Source organism: Melanostigma gelatinosum (genome assembly GCF_949748355.1).
Source record: "Melanostigma gelatinosum genome assembly, chromosome: 14".
Classification (NCBI taxonomy): domain Eukaryota; kingdom Metazoa; phylum Chordata; class Actinopteri; order Perciformes; family Zoarcidae; genus Melanostigma; species Melanostigma gelatinosum.
This window is the reverse complement of record NC_136647.1, coordinates 7253123-7278333: the sequence shown is the minus strand read 5'-3', so window position 1 is coordinate 7278333 and position 25211 is coordinate 7253123. Positions and strand designations below refer to the sequence as shown.

Genomic DNA, 25211 nt, shown 5'->3' with positions numbered 1-25211 from the left:
TGTCCAATTATGCCGGCGCCTTCACGAGTACAAGGTGAATTAGAATCCGATTTTTTTGAATTGGTTTTTACACTCCGATACATTTTATTGATTGCCTTCAGATTAAATCAGAAATCCCCTGGTAAAAACCAAATCCTGCTGTCTAATTTACAATTAGTTAACTGACATAACCATTCTCCCTGGACCATAGCGGTTCAAGGTATTTAGCAGACACTTGATTGTATGAAAAGGCAAAGCACTACACATCAGATTCATACACACAGGAAAAACAGCATCAAGCAAACTGCCTGACGGGTGTTTAAGTTATTTGATGCAGTCTGGGAATAAAGGAATTTTCTAAATAAAATCAGTGACATCCTGGACACACTGTACCCTAAATACTGTCAGTTCCCTAAGACGTTCTTAATGGCATTTAATACTAGGGCAACGTCTGCTGTTCATTTCATAAGAGTGGTGCTTGATCACAGCGTTGCAGTGCTTCCCTCTGCGTTCAGTGCCGATGTGCTCATTGCCTGGAACATCAAAAGCAGACAAGGCACACAGAAGAAAGCTAGAGAGGCACCAGCAGATTGTGAGGGTCAGATGATGCTGAAATAGAACTGAAACAGTGCAAATCATCCTAGTGTCAGGGCATTCTACTTCAATCGGATAACCTACAGTATCAAACCAACTATTGAAACCAATATGCTGATAGAAAATCCATAATCACTTGGAATATTTTCACATTTCCCATGCACTGCAGACGTTATGACAAGTCAGTGCACATGTTAGTTTGGATGAAGTGGGATTAGATTGAAAGAGGGAGAAGAAATCCATCACCCTTGACATGTGATATCATGTAAGTAGGATGACCAGATTTGAACAAATCCTAAATTGGTTCATGAGATCTTGCACATGTCAGTGAGTGCACACAAATCCACACAGCACATGCAGATGCAGCATATTACTGTCCACTGAAAGCCTAATACAAATTATGTAGTTATGATCTACATAATGGTCTATTCAGTATCATAAATACGTGACAAAGTTGGAGTTTTGTTGATGTATTGAATGTATTTATTGGGCAAATGCACATAATTGCTTCCATTTTGAGGATTATAAGAGAAGATCAATGCCACACTCATGGATGTCTATTCAAAATATATCTAGAGTCGGTATAAGCTTAGCTTCACATAAAGAAGCACGGTAAAGAGATAGAATGGCACTCTCAAAAATACAAAAAAACATCTCTGAGTCTCACAAATAAACACATTGTCTGGTTTAATTAGTCTGTACACAAAAATAAATATCAAGAACCGGGGGGAAAATTGTTTTTTTAACCTGGAAAAACAGCAACGAGTAGAAATTGACTCTAGGAAGTATTATAACAGTGTAAAAGCTAATCATGTCAAGCAACAAAAGTGCCTCTCAGAAGGGTAGGCCTGAGATGGCACATGTAAAGGAGCGGCTCACCTTTGTTCTTTATCAGGGTTAAACAATGAGCCTTACTTAAGGACTATTTAATTTAAATAATTCATGTTAATGATATTGGGTTGAATTAAGATTTACAGGAAATGCCAAACAGAATATTATGCCTTCCAACATTAAATAGCAGTGACTTTTGTTTAATATAAATGTTGCAGCATCCAAGTGATTCAGCTCTGCGGGCATCCTACTCTGTCTGTTTTCTTGGTAAACTGTAGGTGGGAAGCAGCTGGCAATGGGGGATGAGTGCTCTCAATGCTGTCATTATCTTAATCATAAAATAATGCAGCTCTGGCACAATTGGTGTCTCTGAATGAATATCGTAGAGATCTGTAGGCAATAGGAGAGAGGTATTCAGAGCCTTTGTGAAAGTAAGGATTACTCTACCACATACCATATGAAGCAGATTTTGTCTTATGTCCAGATCATGAGTTAAAATATTTAGTTACTATCCACTAAGCATGTCTGTTCGAGCAAAATCTGCTAAATATGGAGGGTCACTGCAGGTGACGCAACATATGGGGCTCAGTCGGTGCGGTTGGCAGTGTCATCAGGTAGTAGCCAAGCAACCAAGCACTAAGACAGAGTGAGAAATGTGGCTGTGCATCATTTAAAGGATGGGAAAAGCGAGACAGAATGTGAGGGTAAATGGAGAGCGAGACAGCTGCAAACACAATCAGGCACTTACACATAAACACATCCACAGAGTGATGGCAACATAGCAAACATGCTCATGGGCACAAATGCACACACATAACCCCACACAGACATGCATAACCTTAACCTTCCCCACACTGTCTTTTTGAAGACCCTGCCAGAGGCTCTTGCTCTCAGTTCTACACCGCTGACTCCGTCTTGACACAGAGATCAGAAAGTTGCCAGAAAGTAACCAGCAATTTACTCCTTGGTTAAACACTTGGAAGACACAGTGCCCCATCACCAGCAGCAAATCCATCAGCGATAAATAAATGCTGACAAAGACAGGGGACAAGAAAGAAAGAAAAGAAGAATCCATATAAACCTCTTTAGGCTCACACAACCTCCCTGTCTCACTCTGGGGGGTGGAAACCCCTGAGGTGTGTAGTATTAAACAGCATGTTAATGCTAGAACTCTTCCCTTTGAACTGATTTAATGCTATTAAAAGGCACAGTAGTGAGAGTTCCCTCACTTACTCACCTGACGTCATCTATCCTCAAATGTTCTACCATCTCCTCTCTTTTCATCAATAAGCTCCTGTGGTATCTTTTGCCGTGCTTCATGTCGATATTTAAGGTGCCACACTTCATCTTACAAAAAACATAAACATAGGCTGGTAGTCAGCAAACCTATTGAAACTGTGAAAACAATTTTGTAAAATAAACCTTGGTAGGGCTTGTGATTATAAAAAGGTATAAAGCGTATAACTTCAGGAACTTCTGGTCCCTTATCCTTTTGAACAAACAGTGGACATTTATTATTTGACTAAACGAGGTTGCTTCCAAAGCCTTTCAATGACCAATATAATATGTTTCTCTTCTGTAGAGGCCTTAATGGCCACCCACTGTAAACTGTATTTATTCAAGACCTTCTAAAGTAACACCAGCAAAAGCAATGATGTGGAACACTTAAAACAGCATTTGACCAACCATCTTGCAAATGCAATCGGGGAAAACCAGACAAACACACAAAAAAAAGAAAGAAACTACAAAGAGAATGATTAAGCGATTCAGTGATGTCGGGGTTTGACTGCTATGTAAATAATTTACTGTGTGGATGACTCAGACTGTATTCTCCAAATGATTTTCTTGCCATCTACTTAAACCATATTCTTTAATGAATGATATCTACCCTCCAACATACAATTCTTAGATGCATTGTGTTATCTTTAACCTGGTTCTGAATGAACCTGTCCTTCATGCCTATTACAATGAACAATTCAAACTATTCATGTTAAATGTGTAGTTTTTAAATGAATTACTCACCCTCGTGTCAGCTAAAACAGAGATGGAAAGAACATGTAATGACTTGTTATGAGGCGCAATATCCAACAGCTGTTTTGGTCACTTTTGCTCTTCATGGGAACCCTGACTTCTGGCCATATCTTTATTTGTAAAGGAAGTTGATGAGGACCATCCTTGAGGGCGAGTAGATCATGAACACTACTTCTTTGGTGAATTTCAATACTCCTTCAAATAACATTTCAAGAAGTTTTAAATAAAAGCTTCCCTTTGATTTTTGCCTGGATTTTTGGGTAGGTGTGATCCAAGCTGTTTGCCATATGTTGCCTGCGGTGAGCTTGGCTGCTTAGACACATGATTTACAGACGGAATGGGCTGCCTCTATAGAACACTGACCACCACAGCATCGTGAAAGCATTGCTGCGTCATCATTTCAAACGTTTGCTTACAATTATTGTCCAGTGTGCAATTGTGTGATCCTTAGATGACTTGGATTTTAGAAAAAAAAAATAGATTACGTGATGCAAAAAGATTGGCATTGCAGTGGCTGTTGGTCTGAATAATGGAATGGTGAGCAAAGAAAGAGCAAAGAGAGTAGAGGGCAAAAGAGAGAGGCACAGAGACACACAAAGGTGATTATCTCTGCTGTGTAACACAGAGGATTGGACTCAAGATGAGCCTCTCCTCTGGCACAAATGTATCTATGTTGTCAGGTGTGCCTAGACGATTACCCACCATGCTGTGCTGCTCTGTGGCAACTCCCTCAGTGGGAGTCAAGTTCTAACACAAGACCAGAGCCAGGCAAAGAATGGCAGCCTATTACTCACAGTAGAGTCCTCATGGTCCCTTCACAAAGTCTGATGGACAACATTTCCTCATCTCTTGACTCGTGGTTGGCTGCTGTTGTTGTTTCTTATTATCCATCCCTGTCGAGTCATTTTGATAGAGATTGGAAAGCTAAACGCTATTATGCTGACATACAACATATGATGAGGGCAGTAAAGCAGAAGGCTATCTTCGTCATACTTTGTCAAAAATATGTTTGGATATATGTTTGAAGCAGCTGAGAGTCAAATAGTGTTGAACTTATCAATGTGTCTGACATTTTGATGAGCTGGCTCATTTAGCTGCTACTCAAGTAGACAGACACTCAAAGTTTGAGGTCAACGTCTGAGGTGTTTTTCTTGATACAATTAGAAATAACTACTCTATAGAGAAACAAATAAAGAAATCATCGCTGAACTTTTTCCATGCTAAAGAAATATTCATCATTGACAGTTCTGAAATAGAGCTTACCAAAGTCAAGTTGATGACTTGTTTTATGTGAAAATTGGATTCTGCAAGCACCTATATACTCCTTTGAGGAGAAAAACACAAAAGAACATCCAACAATATATTTTATCCTTCTTTATTCTTTACATTTTCACACTCAACAAAATGTTCATAATACATAAAGCACTCTTCTTCTTCTTCTTCTTCTTGTCATATAGTAGAAGCAGTACATAATGTAATTAATATGCACCAGTCCGAGAACCAACACTACCGCTGTTATCTCTGGCCTATTGCTGCCACAACTATCCCACAGAGTGGGATCCCTGCTGTGACTCACATCTCTGGTGGGGCCTGACAGAGGACCCACAGGATAATCCAAACAATGCTTAAACTGGGACATAAGGATTAGTTGTGGCTCTGTAATCCCCAAAAGACTTCCGACCACTGCTGCCGCCACCCCCGAACCCTCAAAGGCTCCTGCCTTTACGTTTTGGAGGTTTTGAAGATGTTAAGTCTTTAGTTGCTCATGGTTAATTGGATGTAATAGGTATTTTGAGTAATGACGTTAAACAGTACTAACATTTTTCCCATAAATATCTTCAAACTTTGATTCATGACACTGTTGAGACTGATCAAACCACTATTTCAGCAACTGACAAACAACCAGTTTGCTGTCAAGCTAAATCTACCACAATGCTGTGAAATGAACATGTTGTGTTATGTGTTTTCAGGATCACTACGACCGCTGCTTGTATGATGGACCTGAGAAGGTATCCACTGGATGAGCAAAACTGCACACTCGAGATTGAGAGTTGTGAGTAATTTGTCCCTTTATTCACTCATTATTTTCTTGTTTCATTTATTATTTTGTTTCTTTAAGCTGAATCTCTGGACTTCCCTACGTGTTTCTCCCCTTTGGCATATGCTTAGCTGTTTGTCAGTCAGCTGTCATGAGCTGTGCGTGACTGGGCCTGCACTGGGTCCAAACAATTAATGCTCTACTGTCGTGCTAGGATTTACTCAGAATTTTAATGTTTTCTACATAATCCTTCCCATCCAATTTACTGTATTTCCCAGTAAAAGTAGATGTATTATTTCCATGTTCTTTTACCCCCCCCCCCCCCCCCCCCAAAAAAACATAACTGTATCAGTTCAGCTAATGTAGAGCTGTTTTTATTGCACACAATTTGATTCCAAGAAGAAAGATATTTTTCAACTCCACTGATGTGTCACACAGACTTTGGCAAAATGAATGGAAGGTAAAATGAATTTGAGCATCATCAAATGAACTAATGGTAATAGTTCAATAAGTGCCTCTCCCCTCACTGGAGCGGCAGCCTATTGTGTGTAATATGTGCTGTCCGTGGTGCTGAAGTGATAAAGTAGAGCTATCGCGAATGCTTTGCAAAGCTGCAGACCAGTTTCAAATTAAAACAATATACCACAACGGACTAGGTTTTAAGGTTTGAGTGTGTCCCAGGACCTTTGCTGTATCGCCATAAGTCTTTTTCAGTTTTCCATCAATTTGATAACAGAAACAAACAACAGTAAAAAGTACAGGATGTTTGTAGTTTCATTTAAAATGTAATGTAAAATGTCAGGTTCACATTTCTCAAATGAATGTCTTCTTTCATTATAACTTGCTATGCTAACTGCTGCTCCGATGCAAAAAAAAAGACAAATTAAAAAAAAAGACCTCCTTAGTTTCTGCCACACTCGGCAGGGATGAAAGTATATTTTTAGTGGTGAATGGTGAGGTAGAAAAAGGTGCCCTCACCATTCATCTACCATCATGGGCAAAGTCATATCTACTTGCGTAGATAAACTTGCTCAGACTTCGTCAAAGCAACTGGATAACTATAAATGCATCTGAATGTAGTTTCCATCTAGAGAGAGTTAAGCTTATTGTACTCAACTGTGCAATGTGAGCTTGGAAGCTTACAGCTGGTGCTGGTATACAAAAGGAAATAGAGCATAAAAAGCAAAGGAAGTGATTTAAGCTTCTTCTTTTTTTAAAGCCAGGATTGCACAACACTGTTAAACAGTGACGTTTAGCAGAGGCCTGATACTCCCAGCAATGTGCCTTTAGGAACAGTAACTGCTTTGAGAATTTTTACAAGACATAGTTGTTGTAAAGATTTTACTTTCCACGAAATGTGATCATAATATCTGATAGTTTATGCATGCTAGACTAAGGATGCATACAGCTCTATAACAAAAAGGTGATGTACGCAGATAGAGACCATTTGTCCAGCAGCAGCCTGCTAAGTTCTGTGCGAGTGTGATTACTGCAGCTAATGGACTTCAATGTGTTTTGCTTGGTGCACGATGGCCACATAAACCAACTGCATTACATATTGCAGCAAATTATATGATACCCATGAAAATAGTTTGTTGGTATCGAATGCGGTATGAAAACACACATTATGTCCATCTTCAATCGGAAAAACTGAGGACATCTGGGCTCGAGATAGCCCCCTCTCCTTCAGTGATAACAGTATAGTTGGTATCACAGCTCCCAATCAAATAAAAACTTTCCATGAAAAATACAACATCATGGGACATTATGGAGGGGAAAAAAACATAGCAACTCATTTTCAGATTCTCACATTTAGAAACACCATTGCTGGACATAAGGTCACAGACCAGGGCACAGTTAGGAGTGTTGTAGCAGCAGTAGTGTGCTTATGCTGCTGTTGAGAGGATGACCTTCATGCCGACATGGACACAAGAATGCTTGCTTGTCATCGATAGTTTCACTTGCCAAAAGGCACATCGAGCAAAAAATGCCTTAATCAAACTTAATTGGGAACCTGGTATGCCTTTGGTAAGATAGCGAAGAGCTTGCAACTGCAAATTTGGCCGTGCAGTGTCCATTTAAGCTACTTGTTTGACAATGGTTCAGCGAATTACGGGAGGCAAGTGAGGGGGAGACAGAGAGGGACATTGGCTGTTTACTAATGAGTGTGCCTCACAACACAACTGGTCATTAGAACCCCCAGCAGGCATCCTTCCCTTTTAATTTGGTGACAGGCTTTGAGTTTGAAACACACTGGCTCGGGACATCCAAGGAACGTTATGCTGACTGTGGTTTGATTAACATTTTAACTGTGCAATAACAAGCTGTTTCAGTACGGTGATTCTTGTATCAGCACGGGTATTTTGTGCAAAAAGGGACGGGGCAATTGTATCGTTTCAAGTCTACAAGAAAGTTGATAAAACTATTATCATTATTTAGTTACCTCACACAAAATAAAATCGAAATAGAGAATGAATCATTTTCAAACTGTTCTTTGTTCCAAACTTAAATAGTTCTATCACTTGTTGAATAAAGGATAGATCAAGAAATATTACACGTCTGAGGCCACACTCGATATAACAGCTGCATTCAGCCTGAAGAAAACGGCATCAAATAGATTTGTCTGCGGCCAGAGTTTACATTGTAAACTGCACCATTCAATAAATGCAGAACTTTCTAATCATTTCCACACTAGAACCAAGGCAAGTCATTTTGACCATTTAAAAAAAAAAGATTTTGGAATGTGATAACTTTATTAAAATAAAATCCATTCAGCTATAGGACCCTGACGTTTCCTTAATGTGTGTATATTTTATTCTAACATTGTCATCTAATTTAAATTACAAAAGAGTTATGAGTATGTCTACCTTGAATTGCCATAAGGTTCATATTGACGGCATACATTAACAGTGTTTCTAGGTAATTACCGACCCCGGGGAAGAGAAAGAGAGATGTGCAGTGTGGACTGAAGTGTCGGCGTGATACTAAAACATTATTTTGATCATAAAGCCCAATATTCTGGTGAAATGATCTAGTTTGTCAGTGAAGTTTATGAACTACACTGCAGACTGGAGTCTCTGAACGGGCTACGCGGGTTGAATGCGCATCAGCAGCAGCTTTGACTGACAGAGGTACGGTGGCCTTCAGCGTTGATAGGCTATTACTGTTGACGTGTAATTAATCAAATAGTGCTGTGGGCGGGTCATTGAGCGAGGCGACATAGTGGTGACTACAGACATTACCAATTTCTGACATTACAGATCCAGTTGTTCTTAGATTTTACAGTGATTATTGAAATAAAATGCTGTTAAGGTATGAATGGTCAGAATGACTGTTATGGCCATTCTAGTTGTTGTAGAATTAGTATTTAAAATCAAGAATTATTTACATCCATGCATTTTCAGTGTTCTTCTTCCCTGTCTTTGTTGGCTTAATGCTGCATAAGCTCTTCAGTGAAAGGTTTCAGGATATGGCCACAATTTTATGATCCAGACCTTTGAGACAGTTCTATAACTCTTGCTCATAACTCATGCAGGTCTATAAAAAAAGGCCATAACTTAAATACCACACTACCTCAATCTCTCGTTCGGCAGTATTGTAAAAGGGTTGGGTTTATAACCTGGCAAACCAAGGCCTGTCATCCCGCATTTGTTTTGTCACTACTTCCCCAGCATCTAATGCATGTGTCATCCAGGACTTCAACTAGCGTAGTAGCCACACAAGGTTTCCCCTCAGTGCAAGGAACCACCATTTCACTCATTATTTAAAAGGGTTAAACCTCCTGATGTTCTGGGTCACTGTACAGAGTACAGTATCCCTTCCTTCACAAGAAGCTGATTCTAGTTAAAGATGTAACATTGACTTTACAAGTACAGCTGCTATGCAGCTTTTAAATTAATCATACTAAAAGCAGGGTCACTAAGTTGTTAAACACTGAATGCAACACAGAAGCATTTTTGGCCTGATAAGCTGCTTTAGCTTACAGATGCCTCTTCAGGAGACAGAAAAATGTGGAATCTAAGTTCTTTGGCAATGCATTAAGAGAGAACACAAATGTAGGCAAACTTGCAGCCGCCAATACAATATTATCACACATGCAAGCACAGACAGACAAAGACATCCCTGTTTATTTTTTTTAATACACAGAGGGGAATGAGAGGCAGATGATAACTGTTATTTTACACATTTGCTGTGCACTCACAATGACACCATCATTTCATTACAGCATTTCTACCAAGTAATAGTTATATTTTCTGCACCAGCGATCCCTATCATATGGAGACACTTCCACAGTTTATCTCTCTCTGGCTATCCTTGCCCGTCAGAGCCCATTTTTGGAAACTGCAAAGATCCTGTGGGGTGTGAATGGCTTTCGACACTTGGGGCTTGCATGGCTTATTTATTTATCTTATCTTTAGATGTTCTGTCCCTGTCCAGGCACGCAGTCAGCTGCAGCTTGCTGTGTACTGCAAAAGTTTCCAAGAAATTTTTAATTGGACACCAGGAAAAACATGAAAGTCGCTTTGAACTGTTGTGGAAACAAAGATTCATCTGAGACATATTTAAGCCTGCTCAGCTCACAGGAAAGAGCCAGAGGCAGGCACTTGTTCAGGGGGTTTGAGTTGAACCTTGTGCCCGTGTGTGACGATGTCTTTGTGGGTCCAAGCAAGCCTGTGTGTCTCTATGTGTTCATGAACGCTGACCTATGTCTGTGGACATGCACCACACATCTTTGTCTAATAATATGCACTAAGTTGACATGCATTCCTATGAAAACTGTGGAAAAAAGCCAGATTTTCCAAAACATACATAAATGCTGCAGTTTTGCTTTCAAGGGACACATCATAGGTTTCAGCATTTACACACACACACACTCCCTCAGACTCCCTTGGTGCTTATTGGAATTATTATATATCTTTTTAAGGGGCTGTTCTCCAGCAAGGCTTGTCAACACTGTAATCTTAAAAAGCCACTATCAAAGATGTGAAGAAAATGAGATAAAACTGCCTTTTGTGATTGTTAGTGCCTCTGTGTGGCCTTTAAAATGTATGTCAAAGAAATGTGTTAATACATACCGGTACTAGAAAACACAACAATAAAAACAGTTGTATTACAGGGATATGATGTTAAATAGCGCCATTTAGAAGTAAAACAAAAACTGTTGTCATTAATTGTGTTGGCCAGAGCAATTCCAAAGTCAGTGTTTTATCACCTTTCAAAATCCGTCTTTGCTCATTAAAACAAATCAACGGAGACATTGTCATAAGCTTGATGAAAAGGCCTGGAGTAAGATTTGGTCAGGGAGATATGCCAGTGTCCCAGTTAAATAGCTTTAGTATTGTATTGCTATCTCCTCTGATGCTATCGTGAACAATTTCATTCATTTTTGGCCTGTCGACGCTCCCAGACTTTGGAATCCACGAGAGAAGCCTTTGTGCGATCGTGAAACATATTGTCACACTCATAGTGTTTTATTTATTTTTTTAATGAGGGATGATCTTGCCTCTTGTGCCACTGAGAAATCAGGAAGGTAATTGCCTTCTTTTTTATTTAATTGTTTAATAGTTTACATACCGTATATACAGTACACTAACTCCTTCTTGTCCATCATGTATTTCATCATGTCTCTTTTTTCTCACCCTCACTCATTTCAGTCAATTTCATTCAATGGGAATACTGTGGGGATACTGTGACGTAATCATGTATTACGAAAGCGAGGTGATGCAAAACTGCATAGTCAGCCTCAATTACATAGACACCGTGGAGTTAAGTGGATTGGGTCACTGTAGGCCATTTCACATTATTGACTCAAATCTTTGCACAAAGCCATTCACTTCTCTTTCTTACTGAAAACGTGTGAAAGCCTTTATTTCATCCCATGTCAACTAATAAAATTGCCTTATGCTCTGCAGTTAGTAGAGAAGCACGAGACGGTTTGCAAGTTGTTTCAAAATGCAGCTGCCAGGCTTTTTACTGGAACTGAGAGGATAGAACACATTCATCTAATTTTCCCATCCCCCCCCCCCCCCCCCCTTTGGTTACTTATTTCCTCTGGAACATATTTTGAGAGTTTATTGATTACCTCTTATGTGAGGTAAAGATAATAATGTACATGAATGTTTTGAAAATATATTATTTTTTTGAGTATATCTGAACGTGGTGAGCATCCAGTTCCAATTTCGTCAAGGGGACCAAGAGATGTCAGAGTGTGAGGGCGTTGAAAGCAGCCACTGAGGACTCTGTGTTAATAATTCAGATCAACTAAATAGGTCACACAAGTATTAATTACGCAGAACAGGGTATGGCGGAAGGAGAGGAAGATGGAAGGTATAGAGTGAAAGATCTACGGACACATAATAGTAGTTATGACAGAAAAATAACAGAGAGGAGTGAGGGAGAGGAGTGTAATCAACTGGAAAAAAAGTGGTGGGAGAATGTAGGTTAAAAACAGAACAAGTAAGAGAAGAAGAGTGTTTGTGAAAAGGAGAGACCAGAGGATGTGTGGTCCATATTATAAGCACCAATCAATGAAACAGCATGAAAGTTGCTTCTAAAGTGTTCTTTCAAATGCGCTTTCCTTCGTCATCCAGCCAGGGCCTGTCATCCCCCCCCCCAACCCACAGAAACACGCACATTTTGTACATACTGATGCAAATCCAACATTAATTCACTTTCTAGCTGCTACAAAAACACCACAAAAAGAACGTGCACGCATGCAATAAAATGAGAGCTATAACAATAAAGGCTCAGGCCACATTTACCAGCATGCATGTAAATCCCCACTGCAGCAAACAGGCAGTTGTAACAACTGTTGCGAGCATCAGAAATGATTATTATGTTGCATGTTGAACGACTGAAAAACAATCCAGATTTGTTGTTCAGTCCATCGCCTGCTGTTATCTGAAATGTAAAACTGCTCATGGGAGGGACTGAACGGTGGTTAGCAGTTTTATGATATAAGACTACAATATTCAGTTGTTTGTCTTGATGCAGCAACGTGTATTGCCGGTCTCGGCCTCGTGCCTCTCAGTTGAGCAAGTTCACACTTCAAGACAGTCATCGTGATGAGCTGTCAGACGTCTGAGACAATCTGCCGCCGCTATATATACAAATATAGCAATCCAACTGTGTTGCTCTATCAAAATGAGCTCTGTGTCGCTTCACAACCCCTTTGTAGCCCTAAAGAATCCCAATATTGAAAGGCAATAATGCCATCTGTGCTTTACAACAAGCTTGTCTGCTGTGGCTTTTTTTCAGCATTCTGCCATTTTTATTTTTTTTATCATGATGACTTCTGTTGTGAAATGCTGAAAATAAATACATTTTTTATATATTATTCTGCAAATTGCTGATTTGATTGAGTCCAACGTCGTTAATGGGAAGCCATTCTTCTACAGAAGTGCACTAACCTCAGCTGTTTCCTGTCTCACCTAGTCTCCTCATCTCCTTCCCATCCTCTCTCTGAGACCACTACTCTTATGCTTCGGAGCCAGCAGACATGCCAGCTGCACTAGCGCAGACAGTAGGCAGTGGATTACGCAAGAGCCAAGTTTCATGGTCTAATGAACATTTTCTACTTTTCTTCTTTCCTTTTTTATAACGGCACTTGTCTTCAACTACAAGTACATGTTACTCAATCATGTATTGCTCCTGCCCACTAGTCGCCTTGCTGTCCATGTCTTCACTGATTGGGCCAAAATGAGTGCAAAAGAGTGAGTAGCTGTGGTTCAGATGAATATTAATAGGCTTGCTACTTGTCCCTTTAAAGATTTTACTGGGTTTTAGACATGAAAAAAAGCCTGTTTATTTAATCATTCTTGCTCTTGGTATTTAATAATTTAGTTGCTCATGGGACAAAACATAATAAAGTTGACTCATATATATATATATATATATATATATATATATATATATATAATGTACATATAATAGTCACATATGTAAGGATTTCCCTCAGCTATATTGCATGTCGTAACATCATTTCATAATTCATAGTTTTAACAGACTATGAATAAGCACAAGCATGGGCCTCGCTTGTGGCTATCTTAGAAGTTGCTGCTATCTTAGAAGTTGCACTTGAACAAGGGATAGATCTGTTGTGGAGCTGCTTTGCTCAACTAGACACAATTTTGGTAACAGGCCAGTGGTGGTTCTTGGAATGTTTTTTTTTATGTATTATTATTCTATTCATAATAGTCAAAAACATAAATGAATATATGCTACATGCATACACCCTGGGCTCTATCTTCCTCTAAATTAGATCACTAATCTGAATCATGTAGTGTTCCATATGTTATAGCATATGATGATATGATAAAAAGAAATTGCCTGGATGTTTTCGGGTCGAGAATAAAAAAGCAGGTTCTGGCCATATTTAGGTGCTTTTCTCTTTTTGTTTTTCACCGAGGAGAGTACTCCCTCAGTGTCAGCAGAAATTCTCAGCTGATGGCCACAGCTAAGCTGCATGGAACTGCCATGACATCATATTCAAGAGACACTCACTTTCTCCTTTTATCTGCAACCAAACAGAGGCACGTCTGCACTCTGTTGTAGTGTATGGCACAGTGTTTTGGGGCTGCCATTTAAAAAAAGAATCTGGTTTCAATTCATAGAAAACCATATTGACAGTAGCTTGGCTATTTAAAGATCATGGGTTTGTGCGAGATGTGACAATTCTCTCTGACCAACCAATGGTCTGCAGTGCTTAAATTCGACCATCTAGTATTGACTCAGCTTGCTGGGAACCTTGACCGAGGTGGTAAAAAAAAAAAAAGCACCGGCTGCTAGACCGATGCAAAACATTTGCTCATGGAAACGCAAACAAATAATGTGTAATGAACTAAAATGAACTGAATTAGACTGCTTGATGGAAACACTGTTTAAGTGACAACCCAGTGTGTTAAAAAGTGACGACAATTTGCCCTCATGAAGCATCCGTAGAAAAGTGTATTCATGCTGTAAATGCAAAAAAGTTGGATTCAAATACGAGATTTTCCACAAAGTAAGGATGTGTTTAAGTCAGTGAACCGAAGACAAATTACTTTGTCTGCTGTCAGCAGAATCTAACATGGTGATGAATGCAAACCTAATCATGTAAAGTGATTAATGAACTGGACTGTACGGGATCCAGTTGGGACATGATTATGAGCATACATATAATGTGCACACAATTAACAATCCTGAGTAATTCCTGTGCTCTGTATCTGTATCTCAGATGGCTACACTACAGATGACATTGAGTTCTACTGGCAAGGAGGAGTCAATGCTGTGACAGGGGTGGACAAGATAGAACTGCCCCAGTTTTCAATTGTGGATCATAACCTCATCTCCAAGAATGTCGTCTTCTCAACAGGTAATGCTAACAAGGAAGTTAAAATGCACGAATCATCGTTGATGGTATTTTCTGTCTTTAAGGTTCATTTCATTTCCTTTATCATTATGGTGCTGCAAAGAGGGCATTATGGAAGTTCACAACTGTTGACCCTTTTACAATTTGCACTGATTGATGAGAAATAGCATCCACTAATTTCCAGAAAGGCAAAATGATATTTAAATGTACAACCCTATTAATAATGAATCACATAATGCTTTCTGATGTATGCAAAATGTTTGTACATGCATGAGTGTATGTGTTTGTAAGCTACCCAATGTGTCCCTGCAGTGTGCCTGGTTTTATTGCCTTATACAGAGATATGTTAAGCGGGGATTCCCTTTTAATTTGCTGTCTACTGCGATATGGAGTGAATGACCTGGGGGGCACAGAGATGCAAACATCAGCACAAGTGGCTGTGCATTTACCAAATACAAGTGACATGTTTCACTCCAAGGATAGGCAATGTCATTGTTGCCTTATGAATATTTGATGTTACACCTCGGCTCTGTCATTTTACCCTGTAGCAAGGCCATTAATATTCATCTGAACCACAGCTACTCGCTCTTTTGCTCTCATTTTGGCCCAATCAGTGGAGACATGGACAGCAAGGAGACTAGTGGGCAGGAGCAATACATGATTGAGTAACATGTAACTATTTCCTCACTTCATAAATAAATGATTCAATAATTATCTCAGTGGCTCATGCTAACATTAGCTAAATCAAAAAGCAGGTCCATGACATTCTAAGAGGAGCGGAGGCATGGTGGGTTGTTGATGCTTTCATTACAACGACTTAATATTCCTTCCTTGCCCCTCTTCTGTTTCTGCATGACTCTCCAATAAACTTTATATTGCAGTGTATTCTAGCACTTCTTTTGTTTCCTTGCCCCATACAGTTGCAATGCAACTGAACCCAAAATACAGCCAATTCCCTAAGGAGAGAAATGTGTGTGGTGATGCAATCTGCCCAACCCAAAACTCCTGCTGTGGGCTTATTTCAAATAGAGCAAGATCAGCAAAAAAAAAGGGGCCCCTCAACAGACAAACCATCAAACATTTTGTAATATTGTGTACAAACACAGGCAGTGGAGAAGGGGTAATTCTAGAGAGTGCTGATGCGTCAGTTCAGTGGACACAACAGATATGATATTTAGACTAGAGGCTATTGTTGATAAAAGAGCTTGGAAGAAGAACTGTTGAAGAATACAGTCTACATTTTAGGGTTCTCTCACATCAACGTTTATAATCAATTTGTTGTTTTTGGTTGACGTAAAATTGCTAGCCTCCCTCTTCTGGATTTGAGTCTTTCTATTTTGTTATTTGGACAAAACGTAACTCAAGGCCCAGGGAAATTTAAATGAAAATGTTTCAGTCTGTTCTTTTCAAAAGTACATTGATTAAACAAAACATAAATGGACATATACATGAATAATTTAAGTATTCATTTATTTCTATGATTTTTGAGAGACTCTCTCCAGAGCATTCATTAGAAAATGCAGATGTACCGTGATGTTATTATCCTGTTGTGAAAAAGGGATTACAATGTCAACCTCAAAGGAGGTTTGAACATTGGTATCCTTTTTTGTACATGATTTATAACCTATGATTAACAATAAGTGCACGAACATGGCTGACTACAAAAACAGAAGCTAGCATCCTTACTCCATAGCCATAAACTTGGATGGTAATAATCTTTAAAAATGGCATTCCCAAACATTAATAAACAAGTACGATTTAGTGCCTATTCAACCATACTCTACCTTTACCATAGATCAAATCAAAAACCATCACTGTTTTTTCTTCCCTGTCTCTTCTCTGCAGGTGCTTACCCTCGTCTGTCCCTTAGTTTTAAACTGAAGAGAAACATCGGGTACTTCATCCTGCAGACATACATGCCTTCTATACTCATCACTATCCTCTCGTGGGTCTCCTTCTGGATCAACTATGACGCCTCGGCTGCCAGAGTGGCTCTGGGTGAGGCCTGCAATACAAATATAGACAGAATGACAGGAGATTGGGGTTGACACTTTAAAAATAGACTGACCAGGGGAAGGCTAAACATACGATTATATTTTTTCCTCAAAATGTTACCTCATAACATTCACATAATTTACTCCAAGGGCAAATGGAGACAAGTAACCTGAGGGTAACAAGTTGAGGAAAAAATATTTAGAACATATTTCAAATTAAGTCAGGCAAGAACATATTAAGTGGACCGAAACATTCAGTATACTGACAAAGGATGAAGCATATATATATATATATATTATTTCTACCAGTCTTCAAATTTCATCTTAAAATTGTACCTGTACACATTTTTCGTTGTAGTTTAGTTTATTTTTTAGTTTATTTTTAGGGAATGTGTCTATTTTTTACTTTTACATACCAGGATTAGCCAGAAAGTTACATTTTAATTTGTATCTGTTTCACTTCTTTTACAATCACTGTGGATGTTAACATGGTCAAATATTCATCCAAGTACAAGAAATGTTGCTGTGTCCCACAGAGAGATTATGGTGGATGAACAGTTTGATTTGCTTCCGCTTGATTCAAGAGCCTCTGAGCTTTTCTGGTAGTCAGAATACCCCCCCCCCCCCCCGTCATCCTAAAATATGTAATGACAGTGTAGCCTGTGAGGTTTGTATTGAGCTCCTAGCTTCCTCAGTGTTTATTGGACGCTCCCTGTCTTCTTTTCACCCAACTCACTCCACCCAGCTTCATCCATCCTTCAACCCATCCCTCGCTTTAGCCGACAAGGCAATTTCGCTGATTGACGACTGAGCTGCATTTAGTGATCCGGGGGTAGGGCATGCATGGGATTTAATGAAAAAAAAAAGGTAATACTCCATAATGGAGGCGGGTCAGCAGAGTTGGGAAATGTTGGGTCACCCCCTAGTCTACACCAGATTCAGGAACCACTTTATCCTGACCTGGTTCCTGCCAATAAAATGGACCTGTAATGGCTGAATCACATGGCCACTGTGCTGTCGGAATCCTTTGTTGTTATTGTTAAGCCCTTGGAGCAACAGCTTGGGGAAATTGCCTGGAACCTATTTCGAGCGCTGGTCACCTGAAAGCTTTGTGACAGCTGTAAAATAATTTAGTAATTGTTTACTGAGACTCTCAATAGAAATTGCCTTAAAAACCATGCTTTGTGTGCTTTCACAGTAGAATAGACAGGTGCGCATGGGAGGATTTGTGAGCACTATAAGAGCTGAGAACACAATTATTTAATCATGCAAGGAAAATCACATTTAAGCTTTAGAATCAGGCCTCTCCTGCCATTTACAATATAATACTGCAGACACACATTGTAAGCACACTACATCCAACAGACATTACTTTGCAAAAACAACAAGAATAGGAAATTAAATGACTACCAGCAAAAGTAAGTGTGTCAATCATAATAAGCAGAAACTCAACACGTTGATATGCAAATTCCATCTGACTAACTATTAGCCACAGCTTGCTGGGCGAGGATTTAAAAACTGTCTACAACTTTTCTCAGTCGGCGTTCTCTGCTAATGAACAAGACCAAGGATGACATTTGAATTTCAAATCTCTGCAGCGCTTCAGGTGCACGTCTTTTAGCTCGTCTCCCGATGCATGGTTTGATGTCATGGGGGTAAGTCACTTGGGTTCATTGATCCTGGCAGGCTTAATCAAGCACAGACATGGTATCAAGTAAATCACAAAGATGGCTCGCAGTCGCAAGCACTAGAACACAAAACTGCCACACATTCAGTATACGAACAGTACAGAGAGTAACGTTTTGAAATGATGGTGGCACATAATGTGATAAAACCACAGAAACAAATCCAATGGAAAGTCAAATACCCCACTTTACGCCCCTGACCCAATTTGGCTTCACAGCTGGTGTGATCTCATCACAAGGTGGTCTCTAGTTGCTATTGATTTACTAAAAAGAAAAATGGAAGAAGTCAATTTGTGAGTGCATTACATAAAAATGAAATACTTTCAACTGCAACATTATTGATTCATACTGTTTCTGTTATAATGTAATGAATTCGGTCTTTGTCCTCAGGTATCACCACGGTGCTGACCATGACTACCATTAACACCCACCTGAGAGAAACCCTCCCCAAAATCCCCTACGTCAAGGCCATAGACATGTACCTCATGGGCTGCTTTGTCTTTGTCTTCCTGGCTCTGCTGGAGTATGCGCTGGTAAACTACATATTCTTTGGACGAGGCCCTCAACGTCAGAAAAGGGCAGCTGAGAAACTAACTACAGCTAACAATGAAAAGATGAGGATGGATCCAAACAAGGCAAGAATACCGTAGCCTGGAGTTTGTTTCGTTTATTTATTTTGCACGATTCAAACAATGAAAATAGCCTTTAGTTTGTCAACCTGTATTTCCTCAAATTCAGAATACGTTTCTGAAAAACGCCTCCATCGATGCATTTTCTTCTGTGGAGGCACAGACTCGATGATGAGCTTCCACATTCTCACATTTTCAAGTCATTTTCTTTGCTCTAGATTCACAAAATCACATTTTTCTTTACTTTGCAGTGGAATTTCAATTGAATTATTCATAAAGCTGTCTAAGGAGCTTAGAATAATTACAAGGGGGGAAAAAAGAAATGTCACCGCTTCAAATAGAGGGTTGACCTAATGTTTCCTGCCTTTAGTGTGCCAAGGAAGGCAGCCTAATAAGCTTCTACTAGCCCTGTTTCAAATACAAATGAGACATGTTGCCAGCTGCAACCGAGGGAAAGAAGGTCTCAGAGCCACTTGGCTCTTTGTCTTGACAGAAAGAGTTGTGTTCACTTCCTCAGTTACTAGCAGAGATACAAAATGGCCACCACAACGTGGCTGCACATGGATGTGCTGATATTAGTTGAATGCAAAACACTGTCCTTACTGAGCAGAAAACGTTGCATTGATATCCTGTAATATCACGTGAAGGCAAAGGAGGACAGTCAAACTGGACTTTTGTTTTGAATCCTCTGATAACACTTCTCCTTACCTGCAGTTCATGTCCACATGTATTTGCATTTACTTTTCAGTTGCCCAAGTAACCATCGTGATTATGTTTGCAGTGGCTGGTGGGGAATGTAGTCGGCAGAGACGATACTCTGTATGCAAGAATGAAACAAAGGGATCTTGATGGTCATGACTCGATGTGGGAACCAATCTTTGTGGATGACGGAGCAATTGGACTTGGCGAACAAAAGAACAAGGTAATGCTAAAATGTAAAAATTAAAAAAAAATGTCAAACTGTGTTAAACTGCGAGTACACATTTACATTTACATTGTATTTTGGCCACTTGGAGGCAGCAGGACAAACACAACATTGACATATTATTCCATTATTAAGTTGAAAAGAGGTTACTGGTTTGCACATCTAGCAGACAGAGGTTTAACATCAGCATATATTTGAAGATGTGTTTTTGGCAGCCTGGTGAATGTAGGTCCAACATTCGTAGGAGTTCCATGTTTACCATGTTTGGTGCTGGCAGGTAAAACCAAAACAATGATCGAAGATGCTGAAACACTCTATAGATGATACTTCTCTATGGGTTTGTCACTAGGAGCTAGTTACACAAAATCCTTTCCTCCATAGTTTAATGAAATATAATTTTGGTACTTCGCTTTTCAATTATTTTAGAAAAATGTAATTTCGAGAAAACTGTTGTTGCATGATATGAATACACGACGCAAACGTGACTCTTTTTCTTGGGTAGATGGACCCACATGAAAACATCCTTTTGGGCACCTTGGACATCAAGAACGACATGGGCGTTTCAGAGCTGGCTCTGGGTCTCAACGACCCACGAAATACCATGCTGACCTACGATAGCTCGACTCTACAGTCCCGCAAAGCAGGGCTGGCCAGGCACAACTTTGGTCGAAACACGCTGGAGTGCCGCATGACTCAAAAGAAGAGCAGACTACGGAGGCGCGCTTCACAGCTGAAGATCAACATCCCAGACTTGACTGATGTAAACTCTATTGACAAATGGTCGAGGATCATCTTCCCCACTGCCTTCTCCTTCTTCAACATTGTTTACTGGCTTTACTACGTCAATTAAAAGAAACAAAGGACATCAGTGAGTGCAAGAACAAACCGCAAAGTATGTTGCTCATTTGTTGTTTGTATCCGGTTTGTTTAATTTTTACGTGATCTTGTAAAACTGGACTGAAGTATTCAGGACTGGAAACATCATATCTTGGAATACCCCATTTGCTGGCTAACACGTGAAAACCTTATACAAGAGAGATTACAAATATATAAGGTGCCTGATCCTGAGTAATTGTTTAAATTGTACATACCGGTACTCTTTGCATTGTGTATCTTGCCATTTTTTTTGTTTGTTTGCATATTTTTTTATGTTTTTATTATGTTAGATCTACAGCACACATAAATCTTTGCCAAAATATATCAGTTAAAAACCAATTGACACAAAATGATAATTTAAAGCAGAGTTTTTTAAGATTAATTATGTCAAACACAAAATGTATTGTTACTAGTATTGATTTCATACTAATATTGTAAGGGCCTGGAGTTCACATTTTACAATATAATGTAACATGGATGTAATGTATCAATCTTTTTCTACTTTATTATACTAAATAATAATTTAATAATTTATTTCTAAGGATCTTCTCAGTTCATAAACCATTTTAATATGGAAGCATTATGTAATATCAACAACATTCCAAAAATCCCAGGTTTTAACTTAGATTGCACTAAGAAAGAAAATATGAAATATGTGTCTTTTGCCAAATTGGCTTTAAATATATATTATTATAATTATTGATATTGGATTATACCCCAAAACACATATACACAGTCTGAATGTCTTTGGGGATGACTGCATCTGAAGGAAGTAGTTTAGTCTTTAGATGTATATATATATACATACACATAAATATCACATGTATAGCTTTTATTATAGGGATACTATGACCCACAAAATTCCCAGCCCTCTATACTGACTTCCTGGATATGTATTTACCACATTCACAGAAAAGATTATTCTTTCAAGGTTCAACAACAACACCGATACTAAAGCTTAATAAAGGACTCAATCGGTCCATAGAAAGGCCACAATGCATACAAAGCACAAACAAACCTTCAAATATCAGCCTTTGACATTATTTTAAAATATATATATATATATATATATATTGCAGATGATTTTTCCTTTTGTTGCCAATGAGTTTATACATTGCATCTGACAAGCAAGCCAATGAATATAATTATCATTAGTTTACAAACCTCCAAGTCGAGCATTGTTGCCATTGAAAAATGTATTGATGCTCATAAAGGATATAGCCGTGAATCCCAAACCAACATGTAACAGATAATTACAGATTATTTACTAATGATGCCGTGTTTTGGACACAACGTAGATTTGTATAAAGGATTTTGCACACAAGTTCTTAAAAGCCATAGAGGCTGTGTTGCTCTTCTAATACCTGGTGCTTATGGAGACTGTTTTACAGGGAGGAACTATATTAACAGGATTACAGTCACACGTTATGTTTCAGTTACAAGGTTAAAATGTAGAAATAAAACTAGGGCTGCAATACATAAGAGTTTCGTATCCCTCTCCCTATAGATTTGCCACAATGTCCGTATGAATGAATTCTGGCATTATGGCCTCTTTCCCGCATACGCAAAGTACCAAATCAGGAGCTAGAGCCGGTGCGAGTGACAAAGGCTCATAGAAAGGAAGAGAAGGTAAATCCTTCACAAATCATGTTAAAATGCAAACTAGGAACTGGAGCCTTTGTCTCACGTGATTCTTTTGAGTTCACCAAACAACAAAGATCAAACTCCTGGTATGCCATTCATTTTGATTGTGAAGGTGTGTGTAAACACTTCATGTTATAATTTGTCACTTAAAATGTAGCCACATACAGTTATGTCTCATTGCATGCTCTGTACAGTAGTACCACCTTGATATTCTGTTTTTTGCTCACTTCTGTCCTTTCTCACGAAATTCTTTCAATTAATTTGTGCTTTTTTTGTGTTTAATCCACTCATTTCACTTTATTTCAATTCACAATTGAGCATACATAAATCTGTAATTACAATTTATTGAAACTATATCTGATTGGTATTTCAAATATTAATGATGTTATTAAGAATATTTACATTTTTCTAAAAAGCATTTACGTAACAGCTCCAACTGTTTTAAGAATGACACAATGATGCATTTTCACAAGCACTGCCCAACAACTGACGCGTAAGCTTTGACATTGTGCACAGTTCTAACTTACAATAACCTCACTGGTGTTTACATGTTACTCATCAAAATCAACCATTTTCACATTGTGTTGATCTAAGTATTGAAAACTGCGCAAGTAAATTGTTTAGTTTTGGGAGTTTTTGATAGTTCTGGTGATTATGTCAAACAATTATTCTCATCTTTCTTGTTTATTTTTTAAGAATTAAAAACGTACACAAAGGGAATTGAGATAGGTTCTGAAGTTTACTTAAACTGATTTTTGGCATTGTACTTTTTTCTATAGATGAGGATGAGTTGCACTCAAATTTGGGATCTCGTCCCAAAACAAACATATTTAAATAAATATGTATATATCAGATAATATAATATGAATCATCAATTGGAACATTTTAATCATGGAAATAAATAGCTAATAACTTTCAATGGAATTTTCAATATCATTTTTACTGTAATGTTAAGCGAATGCAAAGGCTGATTTTGAACTATGTAAATAGTCTATTTTACAGTGTCACTTGATCACCTTTTTTTCTTTTTGCTCCGTTTGTCAAAGCGCATTTCTTTGGTTTTTCCAAAATGCAACATATACTGTATTCATGAATGTAGTTGACATTCGTTTGCAGCATGTATTTGCTGAAATGTGTCAGCAAAAGTAATACAATTTCCTGTACCAATGATCAGCTAGGAAACAGCTTTGGCTGGCGATGCCTTTGTATCAGCCCGAAAGTCAACCATCTCAGGTCAGCACAATTCACACAAACAACAATACAACCACAAACTACAACTTTAAACGCAAGAATTGTACTTTTGGATAGAATTGGACAAGTACCTTAGTGAGCTTGTCTCAGATGTTTTCTCTGTACTGCGTTTGCTTTCTCTGTTTAAGGCCTATCATACTGTGCACATTGCACATTTACAGTACAAACAGAAAGGCACACTTTTAGCATTGGCAGAATATTAACACCTCAAATATTTGAAAATTCATTAAGGTACTGAATCCACCTCAGCCATAGGACATGTCTCAACTTATCCAATATAAATTTCTTCAATTTCAGATTAATACTGTATGTGGTATGACATGGTATACGAGTGTGTGGTGGATGCATGTTCGTCAGACACCTGGCAAGAAAGGTCTGCTTCATAAGTTCTACTCTTTGAATATGTGTTTGTACTTCACAGCGCTTTTCTGTTTCATATATTTTTATACTTCTATACTCCTGTGTTTTAAAAAAAGAAGAAAAAAAAAATGCAAACACTGTTTTTGGCAAAACCTTGTAAATCCAATTTTGGCAATTTTCACATTTATACAATACAGAATGAATACATTGTCCTCCAGTGATTCTGGAAACGTAATACAGGTATGTTTAAAAAATCCAGTCAAGATCCATTGTATAAAGTTGAACGAAATGCATGGGTTTACATGGTTTGAAAATGGCTTTTATCTCTTCATTCCTGGAAAACAATGCAAGGTTTTCATCAGACAGCATCAGAGTCTTCTCTGGAGAGCAAGGACAGACTGACATCCTAAAAGCCTAAATGACACATCTTGGTGACAGTGTATGTTTGCACACACTCACAGAAGAAGCCTTAGCCTCCTGCTACCCTGGACTTCACTCCAAGGAGCATTAATCCTTCTACCCTCTCAACACCCTCCACCTTGAAAAATCCCTGGATGTGCCACTCACGAGAACATTCCCTGAAACCCAGAGCTGTACCCTTCTCAAAGATAAGCCCTGTAAAAGTCAGTGTCTGTCTTTACTATGAAAAACCTATGGAGATGAATACATCGTCAATAAATATTGTATACAGTTCTAAATCTGTGTGTTTATTTTCGCACTTGCAGGAAGTAATAAATAATAAAAGTTGATAAGCTAAATAAACCCAGTGAGACCAGCATGTTGACAAGTTATAGTGTATCATGCTTGAAAAACCTCAAATAACACAATTAATTGGGATAAATTTACTTAGTTGTACTAATTAATAACACGTAACACCACAGAACTTACAACACAGCTAAAGTTGTATGAAATGTGTTTTCTTTTTCCCCTCAAATCTCATCCATGTTGAGAGAAAAAGGTTAACAAATTACATCCAGAAACTATGTTTCTCTTAAGTACATGTACGTTATGTGTACAAGCTGTTC

General features: G+C 38.6%; 1 protein-coding gene across 2 annotated transcripts in view; it reads left to right on the top strand.

Annotated features, from left to right (window-relative positions):
- The window catches only part of gabrb2b (gamma-aminobutyric acid type A receptor subunit beta2b), a gene marked incomplete at both ends in the record, with an annotated part of 45076 nt that extends 24171 nt beyond the window's left edge, over nucleotides 1-20905 (top strand). The window contains 6 exons of one of the 2 annotated variants that reach the window (XM_079283142.1): nucleotides 5406-5488; nucleotides 14688-14825; nucleotides 16668-16820; nucleotides 18892-19136; nucleotides 19912-20052; nucleotides 20558-20905. In XM_079283142.1, the coding sequence (XP_079139268.1) occupies nucleotides 5406-5488; nucleotides 14688-14825; nucleotides 16668-16820; nucleotides 18892-19136; nucleotides 19912-20052; nucleotides 20558-20905 (1108 nt within the window). The remainder of the gene's footprint in view (nucleotides 1-5405; nucleotides 5489-14687; nucleotides 14826-16667; nucleotides 16821-18891; nucleotides 19137-19911; nucleotides 20053-20557) is intronic. The other variant, XM_079283143.1, reaches the window with a different exon arrangement.
- Nucleotides 20906-25211: the final 4306 nt, after the last annotated feature.